At 48.0% G+C, this 13,476-nt stretch overlaps 1 protein-coding gene across 1 annotated transcript in view; it reads left to right on the top strand.

The window, feature by feature from the left end:
• The window catches only part of Tecpr2 (tectonin beta-propeller repeat containing 2), an 82,005-nt gene that overhangs the window by 44,985 nt on the left and 23,544 nt on the right, over window positions 1–13,476 (top strand). Inside the window, exons 14-17 of the mRNA XM_027946743.3 lie at window positions 381–621; window positions 1,311–1,400; window positions 2,996–3,229; window positions 10,307–10,455. Of these exons, the coding sequence (XP_027802544.3) occupies window positions 381–621; window positions 1,311–1,400; window positions 2,996–3,229; window positions 10,307–10,455 (714 nt within the window). The remainder of the gene's footprint in view (window positions 1–380; window positions 622–1,310; window positions 1,401–2,995; window positions 3,230–10,306; window positions 10,456–13,476) is intronic.

Raw genomic sequence — 13,476 nt, 5'->3', positions numbered from 1 at the left:
TAAAATAAAGGTCCACTGACAATTAAAAAAATTGGAATATAATTTGCTCTAATTCAGTCCCCAGCACTTTCTCCCTCCCCTTCTCCCTCCACCCTACTGATCTTTCTAATTTATTTATAGGTTTTTTTGGTTTTGTTTCGTTTTGTTTTTTAGTTAGTGTCCTCCACCACTTTCAATCCCACCCTGAAGCAGTGGCAGTTAGTAGCTTGTTGTTCCACACTCCCAGCCCTCTCACAGACCCCGTATGCACGTGTGTGTTTGGGTGCCTGGCCATCATTACTGGAGATGCAGATGTGCGGATGTGGCAGAACCTTGCTTGGCGGCAGAACATGTGCTGGCAACTGCGCTGACACAGGTCTTTGCTCTTCTGCCCCTTCCAGGTGAGCATCACGGACTACGTGGTGTTTGACCAGTGCAGCTTATTCCAGACGATTATCCAGGCCACACACTCGGTGGCCACAGCAGCCCAGGCGCCTGTAGAAAAGGTAGCAGACAAACTGCGCCTGGCATTTTGGTCTCAGCAGCTTCAGTGCCAGCCCAGCCTGCTGGGAGTTAACCACAGTGGCGTCTGGATCTGCGCAGGCAAGAATGAGTTCCACGTGGCCAAAGGAAGTCTCATAGGTGGGCAGATCACTTTGTTTTCAGATTGGCTTGATAGGCAGCTCCAGTTTATTTTATCTAATTAATTAATTTTTTTGTGTGGTGCAGGGATCAAACCCAGAGCCTCCTGCAGAAAAGCTTTTAGATTCCATCTTGAAAGGTAGTGCAGCACCAATGGCATGGAGCTTCTGGCATGGGGGCACTCTGCCTCGTTGATCACTGCTCCCCCGTGTTCTGTTTTCAGTGTGCCATTCCTAAAACTTGGACCCATTTTCTAGACATTGTATAATCAGTTTCCTCTTGTAACCTATTGTGATATAAGAAAAGCAAATGGTGCCCACTTTTATGTTAATAATTTCACATTTAAAGGGAAACATCTATCCAAGCCCACAGAGCCTAGTAGTGAGAATGGTCCATTTCCTGGAGGGAAATTATCACTCCTATAGGACATACAAGGTACCAGCCAGATCTGTAAGTGAACCCTTTCTTAATAAATTGGCTCTAGCTCCTCCCCCATTGATCTCCCTGGGCCTCTGCAGACAAGATGGGGCCCAGACTGACCATGTTCATGGAAGTGCCCTGGCTCAGACTGTTTAATCCCAGGACAATAGAATCAGCTGTAAGTGGTTTTGTGGGCAGCTATAGTCTAGAACTAAAACTGAAATGTTTTCATCTTTTTCTTTCTTTAATTCATTATTTATTCTTTCCAGGCACTTATTGGAATAATGTCGTTCCCCGGGGGACAGCTTCTGCAACCAAATGGGCCTTTGTGTTGGCTTCTGCTGCTCCCACCAAGGAAGGTGGGTCAGCCTGTAGAGAAATATAGTGCATGGTTTGGTAGTTGAAAAAGTTCAGACTATAGTCTGACCATAGCCCAGTGGGTGAGGAGATGCAGCCATGCAGTTCTTGAAACAGAGGATATGACAGTGTCTCAAGCCAGTAGCCCTGGTAGGTGAACCAAGGGTCTGTGCTGGATAGCCTGCTCAGAAGAGCCTCCAGGGGGTGGTCAGGGTGGCTGAGACTGATGCAGAGTGTCTTTGTGAAGGAGAGACTGTGCAGTGTGGTCACAAGGGCTGGTAGCAGGTCACCCAGCAGCAAATTTCAGGGGCCATAGCTTCTTTGGGCACCTTCCCCATTTGCCCTGGATAATTCTTATGTTACCTCTAGCAGCCTCTGTCTACCCTGAGTACCACACTCGTGCCCCAATGAAGGGCACAACTCCTGCCGCTTTGTGTCTGTGCAGAACCCATGGCCCCTCACAAAACATGGCTTTGGAGTCAGGAGAAACGGTGCTGCTACCAGATAGCTGGGAGCCCCAGCAGTTAGGTGACCTGTCAGGGCCTCCTCCCAGGGTTGCACTTTGGGTCAGCAAGAAAACACCATAAGTCTATGAATAAGGAGGAAGCAGCGTACTTAGTTCAAGCCATCAGTCTCCAGCATGTGGGTCACTTGGTCAGCGTAATTCGTGCTTACTCACTAGCTTGCTCTGGTCACAGTTCTGCCAGAAATCTCTGAAAATGTTAAGTTGTTCCTGGGTTGGCACAGATTCACTGGGCACAGTGACTGACCTGAGCTGATGGGTGGCAGCTTTCAGTCTCTACTGACCCTCTCCTCATGATGTCATGGGTGTGCTGCAGGCATATTGTCACACTTCCCCGGGAGCTGCCTGGCTTTTCTGCAACTGTTGCACAGACATATGGCAGGCCTTCCCTCAGGTTTTCAAAATTCAATAAATGATCAAACCCCAAAACAAATCTCACCACAGGTTTTAAATAATACTCCACTTTCATACTGTGACTAAGGGTTTAACTTCTTCAGGGATTATTTGCATTTTAAACAGTATCTAAAATCTCACTGAAATGGTAGAGGGACTGAAGGGTCATTTTGAGACAAGGCTGGAAGGAGGAGATTTCCAGCTTTCCAGGTCTTGTCCTGCTTGGTTAGTAGAAGGGTGGGGACAGCACCTTGGTGCTCTCCTCCTGCAGAACTGCTGCTCCCACTTCTGCAGGGGACTGATGCTGATGCTTTCGGAAAGGTCCTTCCTCTTGGTAAGGTCTGACAGTTTGTTTTTAAAGTCTGTGTTAAAGGCTTCCCAGCCTGATGTAAACGGGAGCCACATTATAGCCTTCATAAAACCTTCTAAGTCCCACTTTCTTTCCATTTCTTTAAAATATCTGAGGCTTAATTTGGCTAACCAGCTGGTCATGGTGTTTTCTCTAACTTAAAGTACATGGAAGCCCCTGCCCTCCTGCCTTGGTGAGTATGGAGTATGAGCCAGCCAGCATCTGCGGACAGTGTCAGGTGTGTGTGCCTGAAGGTAAAGCTGCCTTGTGCATTGAGGGCAGGTGGCTTGTTGCAAACAGGGCACCGTCATAGACATGAACCTTTTCCACAGGAAGCTCTTTGTGGCTGTGCCAGAGCAGCAAGGATCTGTGCAGCATCAGCACCCAGAGCCCAGAGAGCCGCCCCTCCACAGTGCAGCTGCCCCCCGACGCTGAGATGAGATCCTATGCTGCCTGCCGGGATGCGCTGTGGGCCTTGGACAGCCTCGGCCAGGTGTTTATCAGGACGCTATCCAAGAGCTGCCCCACAGGCATGCACTGGACAAGGTTGGACCTTTCCCAGCTAGGTATGACCGTCTTGTCAGTGTGCTTGCTGGATCCCGATTGCCTCAGGGCCCTGAATTTGCCTTGGGTGAATTCTTGGATGTGATTTTCAGGTGCTGGGTTTTAGGAGATTGGTTGGTCACTCTTCCGGATGAAATGGGCCTCTTGATTTTGTGAGGCGGTTCACCCGCTACCCTTGGGTATTCAGAAGTTGCTACTAAGAATTGCGTACAGCAGCACTGTTGGCGCAGCTGCCTCTGTCAGTCTGTCTGAACATGGGTTGTAGCTCTGTGACCTTTAAATCTGGAAAAGGGATGTGCCCTGTGCGTGGACCAATGGCACATTTGTCTGCGCCTCGACATCTGGGAGAGCACCCAGTGCAGAGGCTCTCAGCACGTGTCTAGGGTTCTCATACCCAGGGCAAGAAGATGTGCCACTAACTGCAGCTCTTCTCTGGGCCCAGGAGTTAGAGTAGGCCAAGTAGTACGGCACAGTTTGCAGATAGTTCATTCATAGTCCACGAAGTACTAAATAAGCCATGACATAAGATCATTCTCTAAGTAAATTCCTGACCAACTAGGAAGTTTGAGTGTGGTTTATATGAAGGTGGAGGCCACAGCAGATGGCTCCCAGGGTGGGGTGCCCTCCCTTGCAGCAAGGGCTCCTGCTGTTGTGCACCCACAACCAGTGTTCTGAATTGGACAAGTGTCCAGTGTCAAGAATACAACCACGGAGACTCACAAAAAAAGAGGATGAGGAAGGAAGTGAGCAAGCAGAGAGGCTGGCTGTCCCTCCTTGCCCAGGCCCTCCTATGTGGCAGGGTCTCACTCTTCATAAAGTTGGTGTTGCCCTGAGCAAGCCTGGCCCAGCACAGAGCCACTCTCGCTTTTGGCACCAGAACTCCTACAGGCTGCTGGGTAGAGATCAGGCCCCTGAACCTAATCCGGCTGTTCCTGAAGCAAACCCTGCCACAGCTAGGGATTTTCCAGGGTATTGTGAGTATTTGTGCTTTGGGCTTTCTGGACCTACTGGTCACTTTCTGGCTTTCTGAGAGCCTTTGCCAGACAAGGCTGTAGCTGGTAGTGATCTGAACGCTGGTGCTGCTGTCTGCCCTGGGAAATCTCATCTGTCCAGAGACCCACTGGTCCTTAGCCCTTCTCTAGTCATCCTTACCAGGCCCATTGGGAGAGGTGCTAGTTCCTCTGGAGGTAGAGCTGGGGGAAGCCATGCTCATTTGCACACTTTGGGTCAGGAATGAAACTATTTCACCAACATCACCCCCACCTGGATCCTCCAAGGGAAGGCCATCACACTGCAAAGGGGTGCACATCGAGGGGGCATCATGCAGGTGCCACGCCATTGCAGCCCACTCTGCCTGGGCCTTCCATCCCCACATGGCCCCTGCCTGCACCTGGTTCAGTCTAGTCCTGCTAGCCGTGCTAGGGTGTTCCAGTCTCTGAGGTGTGCATTTGGGCTTCCTGGGAAAGTGACCACTCTTTGCAGAGGAGAATCCTAGGTTCAGCAGGATTGAGTCTCAACTTAGGAGGGAGAGGAAGCAAGAACGAGACAAGGACGGGATGCAGCTCAGCTGGTAGAGTGCTTGCCTCGCATGCACATGGCCCTGGGTTCAATCCTTAGCACCAAAAAAAAAAAAAAAAAAAAGACAAGCCTGAGTCTAGGATGTGTTGGCCCTGTGGTGTTTCATAGGTGCTCTCTGAGGGCTGGATGCGTGAATAGAAAGCAGGACATAGTGGCAGACACAGTGCCAGCTGTGTGCAGAGAGCTGGGCCCTAGGCAAGCTACTCTTCACCTTCAAAGATGACGCTGTCTCGTCTTTCTAATGGGAACAGGAGCCACCACCTCACCCCACACCACCCAGAGATGATCCAGCAAGAGTCCCATCTAAGTGTGAGCTTTCTTGGCATCACAACTTACTGGGGAACACTCTCAAGCCCTCAGTATTGGGCTGATCCTTGGACTGCTGGGTGCACAGTCAGATGGCTGGGCTTGCACCACTGGGCAAGCAGTTGATTCCAGCATCCTATGTTGAAAAGCTCTGCCATTTTTAGTCTATCTCGCTTTCAGTTTTAGATCTTATTCATTTATTAGGTTATTTGGTTGATGCTGGAATGACGAACAGACTCCTTGCACCACTTTCTCATAAACCTGAGGAGCACGGCAGTCTAGAGTCGGTAGATTTTCTGCTGGAGAAGGGCAGGGCAACAGGGCGCAGTGGGAGGGGTGCTGGCCTTCACCCGGCTGGCAGACCAGGGCACCAGGTGTCCTCTTACAAGGTCCACTCCAGGCATGTCTGTGCAGCCATGGGGAGAAGAGGTGGATCAGGAGAGCTTTGAAAACATTTGTTTAAGTTAGGGATTTCAGATTCTGAGGTGGGGTCAGTTCTCTGCCCAGGACCCCACATCTGATGTCCTTGGCAGGTGTCTTCAGGCAACATTGACTAGTGCAGCGTTGTCTGGTCAGCACTAATGTGCCTGGGCTACTCCTCTGGGATGAGCTGCGATGCAGCATTGTGCTATAAATGCCAGCCCTGGGGTGCCGTGGCAGTGAAGGGACCGTGGCCTTTTCAGGACCAACTCTGCCTTTGAGGATTCTGTTCAGTGTCAAACTGATCCTTCCCAAACTTGTTTGGTTTTTGTTCTTGTTGTTTTGTTTTGTTTTTTCTTTTTCTTAGAACAATACATTGTCTTTATTTTATTTTATTTTTTTTAAAGAGAGAAAGAGAGACAGAATTTTTTAATATTTATTTTTTAGTTTTCGGCAGACACAACATCTTTGTTTGTATGTGGTGCTAAGGATCGAACCCAGGCCGCACGCACGCCAGGCGAGCGCGCTACTGCTTGAGCCACATCCCCAGCCCCTTGTTTTGTTTTTTCTGATTTCACTCTACTCCCACTGAATTCTGAAGGGAAGAGCAGAGTCCGGTCTGTCTGTTTGCTCATTTGCTTTGTGCAGTGCTAGGGATCGAATCCAGGGCGGCATGCATGCTAGCCAAGCATGCCACTGAGCCGTGCCCCCAGCTGGGCAGAGCCCTCTTGAGCAGTTTCTGCTTCACCACTGAACAGTCCAGCCAGCGGTGGTCGTTCCTTCTGCCTCAAAGACTCTCCCATGCTATCTGGCCATCTCCTCCCATCCTCCCACAGTCACTATTGGAGCCCCCTCCTGACAGGACTGTAGGACTGCAGTATCCACCCAGAGCACCAAGTATGCCCACTTCCTCCCATGCGGCCAGCACTGTCTTCCTAAAACACAGTTCAGGTGGTGTTGCCCTCAGTGTCAAATGGCTCCACAGTGCCACCTGAATAAAGCTGTCATCGCTGAGATGGCACCCAAGCCCTCAAAATTGATCCTGACCTGCCCCGCCCAGCCTCTTGCCACTGCCCCGCTGACGCCCTCACTGTGAGCACTGCCTTGCCTGCTGTTGGCTTCTCTCCGGGGCCTAGAGTGCCCCTCCCTGGACTTTCCTGCCTTTGCCTCTTCCTTCAGGACTCAGCTGAGATTGCCACCTGACCCTGAACTTGCCTCAGTCCGGGTCCCCACCTTGACACTTCCCCACAGTGTTCCCTGAGCACTCTGCTGCTGCCTCTGGTGCCGCAGTCATTTGAGTCCACCTTGCTATTTTCGTTAGCCATCTGCTCATGGAAGACGGAGGCTTTGTAGGCAGGGACCAAATGCTTGACCACAGTATATACCCAGTAAGATTTTTAAATGGCAGAAAGTAGTATTTACAACTCCATTTCTAAGTAATTTTGGGTTATGCGATTTGATCCTGTATTTGGCCTTATACTGGTAATAAAAATAAAACACAGTACACATCTGTAATCCTAGCTCCTTGATAGGCTGAAGCAAAAAAGTCAAAAAATTGAGGCCACTCTGGACAGCTTAGTGACACCCTGTCTCTAAATTTTAATAAGGGGACTGGGGATGTGGCTCAGTTGATAGGGTGCTTGCCTAACGTTTGTGAGGCCCTGGGTTCAATCCCAAGCACCACAAAAATAATAATAATAATAAATTAATTAACCAACCCAGCTGAAATGCAGGTACAAGCTGCCATCACATGCGGTTAGTCTGGGGGTTAATGGGACTCCCACCTCTTGTGAAGGATCCCCACTTTTGCTCCAAGTTGCCCTCAGCCTGCCCAGGGCACAAGGCGAAAGCAGCTGTCTGGAAAGACAATTTGCACATGCTCTTCTCTTTTTTGTATTTTTTAATTGTAGATGGACACAATGCCTTTATATTATTTATTTATTTTTATGTGGTGCTGAGGATGGAACCCAATACCTCGTGCCTACAAGTTGCTCAGCCACTGAGCCATAGCCACAGCCCCAGGCAGTGTCTTTCTGATGTCCACCCTTGCTCTGCTGCTTCACCACCTGGGTACCTGTAGGAGGGAAAAGCTGGAAGGGCACATGCTGCACTTCTGGAGTAAAGTGCCTCATCACTTCTGCTCATAGCCCATTACCGAACCAGTCACCATCCTAGTCACCACTGCTGCCCTGCTGGATTCTGGGGAATGTGAAGGAGCCCCAGAGGGTTTGGGGAGGGAGCAGGCTCTGGCACATATCCCTGTGGAACAGACTATGAATGTCATGCACTCTCTGAGAGGTAAAACCTGCAGAAAAACCCTCCATTAAACTTCTTTTTTCTTCCTGACTCTAGTGCAGAACAGGCTGGTCTGCACACCGCAGCACACATTCCAGCATGTTCACCTTGTCCTGTGGACTCTCTGTGTCCTCCTGGCAGTATTATTTACTGCCACCTGAGCACCTGGCCCAGTGCATTCCTGTTGTGTGTGATTAGCATACCAAGCTACTGCATGGAGCTCCAGGGGCAGGTTGAAGGCTCGGTAGCTGGAATAGTCCCTGTAGGTGAGCGTATGGTTTACTGGCATCATGATGACCTGTGGCAAGCTTCCCATAGGGTACTGGTGTGTTGTGGTGCAATCTTGTGAGCCATCACCCATACCAGTGTTGGCTGTGCAATAGGGGCACCGTCCTCAGGCTGCTAGGCCCCACCCAGCCCCAATGCTAGCTGGACTGGCCACACACCGTTTTACCATGCACTGAACTTAGAATGAGCTGTTGAATTAAGGTTTCACATAAAAGAAGTTAAGAAAATGAAAAATCAAGCCATAGGTTAGATTCACACTCCATGTATCTGGCAAAAACTTGTATCCAGAATATAGAAAGACCTCCTCTATCTGTCTAATCAGAATACACTGTAATTAATTAAATGTGCAGAAGATTTGAATAAGCATTTTACAAAAGAAGATAGCCCACGTGCATAGTAGAAGATTCGGGGTGGGGGAGAGGGTTATGCGCGTGTGTTGCTGGGGATTGAACTCAGCGAGCTCTATCACTGAGCTGTATCTCCAGCCCTTTTTATGTTTTATCCTGAGACAATGTTTAGGTAAGTTGCCTAGGTTGGCCTCAACTTGGAATCTTCCTGCCTCAGCCTCAGCTGGGATTACAGGTGTGTGCCACTGCACCCAGCTCTCAACCTCTTGGTTGGTTAGCAGAGAAACATAAATTGAAGCTAAGATAAGACACAACTTCACCCCCACTAGAAGGCTGTGATGAAGAAGGTGCCAGAACCAAATGTTAGTGAGAGCACAGGCAACCAGAATTTGCACACTCTGCTAGTGGGCATGTAAAATGGTACTTACATTGGGAAAACTGGCTTTTTCTTTTAAAATGAGACGTTCATCCAACATATGGCCTAGCAACACCTAGATCATTTATTCAAGAAAAATACATGTTCACACACATAAACAAAAACCCACCTTCTACAAGAATAATTTTAGCAGTTCTATTTCTACCAGCAAAATGTGGATATAGCCAATGTCCACCACTAGGTGGATGGAGGAGCTAAGGTATGTACGTACATGGCGTGCCCTCAGCAGCAGAGCGAGGTGAGCAAGGCTGAGGCTCGCTCATGTTCTAGCACATACACTCCGGTTCTGCTTTTGTGAACCGCTAGGACAGACCACGCTTACCTCTGGTATAGAGATCTGTTTAGTATGTCCAGGGCAGAGAACATCGACAGGAAGGGACCTTAGAGAACTTGGAGGTGATTAAAATGTTCCACATCTTGATGGTATAGGTTACTGGGGTTGTTTGTGGAAACAGATGGAACACAGATGCTGCATGTCTGTGTATTTTGTTGTGTGAAGCCTAAGAGGTCAGAGGTGACTGTTGTAGAGAAGTCAAGCTGACTCAAGTTCAAAGGGGGTCCAGCCTTGGCCTCCAGACTGAGTCACCTTCTAGACTGGCAATCCCAGGCAAACTTCTCTCTGTAAAAGCCTGGCTGGCCTCCTGCATGAACTTGGACAATAATAAGTGTGATCTTGGCTGTGAGGTTTGAAATGAGAGCCCATCCTGTAGTGGCTGTTCAGTAACTATTAGCAGTGGCACATTTTTGCCACATAAACTTTAATTTTCTTTCTTTCTTTTTTTTTTTTTTTTTGTGTGTGTGTGTAATGCTGGGGATGGAACCCAGGGCCTTATGCTAGGCAAGTTCTCTACCACTGAGCTCCACTCCCAGCCTAATGCTTTTTTAAAGGCGCCTCCCATTTCTTTTCAGCTTATAATCAGTTTAATTAACAGAGAAATATAAACGTGAAGATTCCTTAGGAGATGTAGATAGTCATTTCTAATTTGAGTCAAGGCTGTCAGTAAATATGAGTTCCCTTCCCCGACTCCAGACTTTACTGGCAGTAGTAATCTAATGGTGGAACTTGTGCTGAAATGTTATCCCAGCGTGTGGTGGCTGTGCAGTATGATGGCAGCACTGTGATTAATTTGCTCACAGCCTAGAAGGGATACCATGTGGCACCAGGCAGATGGCAGGGCAGCTAGGGCCTTCCTGACTCCCCTCGTTATGATGTTCTCAGACCCAGCCAAGTCTACACACCCAACGTGGAAGAGCTGCAGCAGGTCAAAGGACATGCACCTGAGTCCAACCAAAGTGTAGCCTCCTTTCTTCCTTTGAAGTATAAAATCAAAGTTCATAGATGAAATGAAATGTGAGCCATTTCACAGGAGTAATTATAGTATGTGTACTCTTTCTCTGTTTGTCTACAGGAGCCATAAAACTGACGAGCTTGGCATGTGGAAGTCAGCACATCTGGGCCTGTGATTCCAGGGGTGGAGTTTACTTCCGTGTAGGCACCCAGCCTCTGAATCCCAGTCTGATGCTCCCAGCCTGGATCATGATTGAACCACCTGTCCAGGTAAGCCAAGTTAACCAGTAGGAACCTGCACCTTAGTAAGATGAAGCCGTCAGGATGCACTTACTGGAGAAAGGACCACAGCTGCCCTTGCAGCACATAGTGAGAGAGGTCAGCACTCTTGCTGCCTTGATCATTGCCACTCCCAGCTGGGAGTTTGATGGGTGACGTTTAGGGCTGAATAGATTATTCTTTAATAATTAAAAATACATTATTTTTTAAATCAAGCAAACCCAAAAGTATAAAGGTGGAGGTAAAAGTCACCTAAAATGTTGCTACAGGGAGATCCACATTTTGCAAGTGCTCTCCTGGTCTCAGACCCTTCTTTCCTGTCCGCCCGCCCTTTGCCACTTTCACTTTACACTGTGTTTGATGTCAGTTTGTTCTCTCGCCTTTTCCACCAGCTAAGTCACAAGCGGAGGCTGATTTTAGCACAGATTCAGTTATGCTAAGGGCCTGATGAATGTACTTCCTGTGCTAAGCGTATTTCTGTTAAGATTTATAATTACGGGTTGTGACTTAGTGAAAGTCATTTTGTCTGACCCCTGCTAGTGCCCATTTGGAGTCCACAGAATTTGTGGAGGTCCCATGTTGGTAGTCCTGGTCACAGGGAGGTGCCATGTCCTTGCTGGGGTCCTCCCTACCTCACAGGGCTGTGGAAGTGAGTAGAAGGGTGCAGGACACAGGTGAGGAATGCAGCACACACCAGCTGCCCACGCACAGTGGGGGCAGTCCACCTGCAGAGAGGGGCACTTCATAGCTGCTTGCTCAGCACTCTTGGTGCATGGTGGTGAGGGCAGGCAAGCTTGCCTGTAGTCAATTCCATAGTTGTCCTGGGGACACTATGAGTTTATTCCTGTTTTCCTTCTAACAGTTTTATGTTATTTAAAAAAAATTTTTTTTAGTTGTCCGTGGACTTTATTTATTTATATGTGGTGCTGAGAATCAAACCCAGTGCCTCACACAAGCTAGGCAAGCACTCTACCACTGAGCCCCAGCCCTGTGTTATTTCTTTTTAAGAGTTATAATTCATCTCTTACAGTATTCAACCCTATGATTTTAGTGCATTCACAGCGTGCAGTGATCACCGCTGTCAACTCCAGAACATCTTCATCACCCCAAAAAGAAACCCCTTACTAATTGGTAGTCACCACCTTTTTCCTGGAGCCCTTAGCCCCCTCTTCTCACCATGGCTGCTACTGTTTCCCATCCCCGTGGCTTTCCCTGCTCCCCACGCTGCGTGTGGATGGAGTCCTGCGGTGCGTGGCCTTTTCCCTCACGGCTTGGACTTGGCGTTGTGGTTTCAGCTCACCCGTGCTGTAGCACCTCTCAGTTTTTCTTCCCTTCTCGTGACTGAACAGCGCCCCTTTAGCAGACACACCACATTTTGTTGATTCATTCACCAATTGACGACCTTCTAGTTGTTTCTGCTTTTCAGCTATTGTGAATACTGCTGCTGTGAACTTTGTGTACAAATCTTTGGGAGGACGTATGTTTTCAGTTCAGCTGAGCATATGCCTATAAGTGGAATTGTAGTGTCATCTGGTAATTCTGTTTGGCTTCTTAAGGAGATGCCAAGTTGTCTTCCACAGTGATTCTGCCATTTTACATTCTACCAGCAACATACGAGGGTTCCAGTTTTCCTACATTCTCACCCTCCAATTTTTTTCTCTTTTCATTTCATTTTAGCCACCTTCATGGGTGTGAGATGGTATCTCATTGTGGTTTTGGTTTACATTTACCTAAAGACCAGTGACAGTAAGCTTCTTTTCCCACGTTAGTTGGCCATTGGCATATTTTCTCTCAGGAACTGTGTATCTGAGTGCTCTGCTCACTCTCCCTTCTGTCATCCTTTTCAGTCGGTCACAGGAGCTCTGTATGTTCTGGATGTTTCCCTCCCTCCCCCCCTGTGCCTTGTCTGTCTGCTTTCTTTATGATGTCCTTTGATGCACAAATGTCTTAAATGTGCTGGGCACTTTGGCACATGCCTGTAATCCCAGTGGCTCAGGACACTGAAACAGGAGGATCGCCAGTTTCAGCAAAAGCGAAGCACTAAGCAACTCAGTGAGACCCTGTCTCTAAATAAAATATAAAATAGGGGTGGGGATGCCGCTCAGTGGTCGAGTGCCCCTGAGTTCAATCCCTGGTACCAAAAAAAAAAAAAGTTTTAAATGTTTATTTTTTTCCTTTGGTTCCTTGTGCTTTTGGTGTGATATTTAAGAACTGTTTCCTATTCCAAAGTCATGTTTTGTTTTAGAAGTTTGTGGTTTTAGCTCTTATGTGTAGGCTTCTCGTTCGTTTGGAGTTGCTGTTGGCATGTGCCGTGGGACGGGCATCCGGGTTCATTCTTTCACATGTGCACATGCAGTGTACTGACATCAGCTACGGAAAGGACCATTGTGCCCATTAAATCACGTGGAACCCTTGCCAGGCAGCAGGTGATCACTGGGTAGCAAGTAGGGCAGTGCCTGGGCTCTGCTCTGCTGCAGTGACCTGTGCCTCCTGCTCACATGCGTACCTGGTTGTCATTTTCAAGTCAGGGAGTATACATCCTTCAACTTTTTATCTTTGAAGATTGTTTCAAAAGTGCCTTTTCAGGGCTGAGGCTGTAACTCAGTTACAGTGCCTAGCATGTGTAAGGCCCTGGGTTTCATCCCCAGCACCACGTAAAACTAAATAAATAAAATAAAGGTATTGTGTCTATCTACAACTAAAAATATATTTTTTAGAGTATTTGTCAATTTCTATAAAAAAATACCAACTGAGAGTTTGATAGGAATTGTGTTGAATCTGTCAATCAATTTGGGAAGTGTTTCCATCTTACCTTTATTAAATCTTTCAACCCACAAACATGGGATGTCTTTCCATTTATTTAGATCTTCATTTGTTTCATTCAGTAATGTCTTAGAGTTTTCAGAGTACATGTTTGATACTTTTTTTGTATCAGGGATTGAACCCAGGGGCACCACTGAGCCACATCCCCAGGCCCTTTTTATATTTTACTTAGAGACAGGGTCTCATTAA

The sequence above is a fragment of the Marmota flaviventris genome, chromosome 2 (genome assembly GCF_047511675.1).
Source record: "Marmota flaviventris isolate mMarFla1 chromosome 2, mMarFla1.hap1, whole genome shotgun sequence".
NCBI lineage: Eukaryota > Metazoa > Chordata > Mammalia > Rodentia > Sciuridae > Marmota > Marmota flaviventris.
This window is presented reverse-complemented; position numbering and strand designations above follow the sequence as displayed.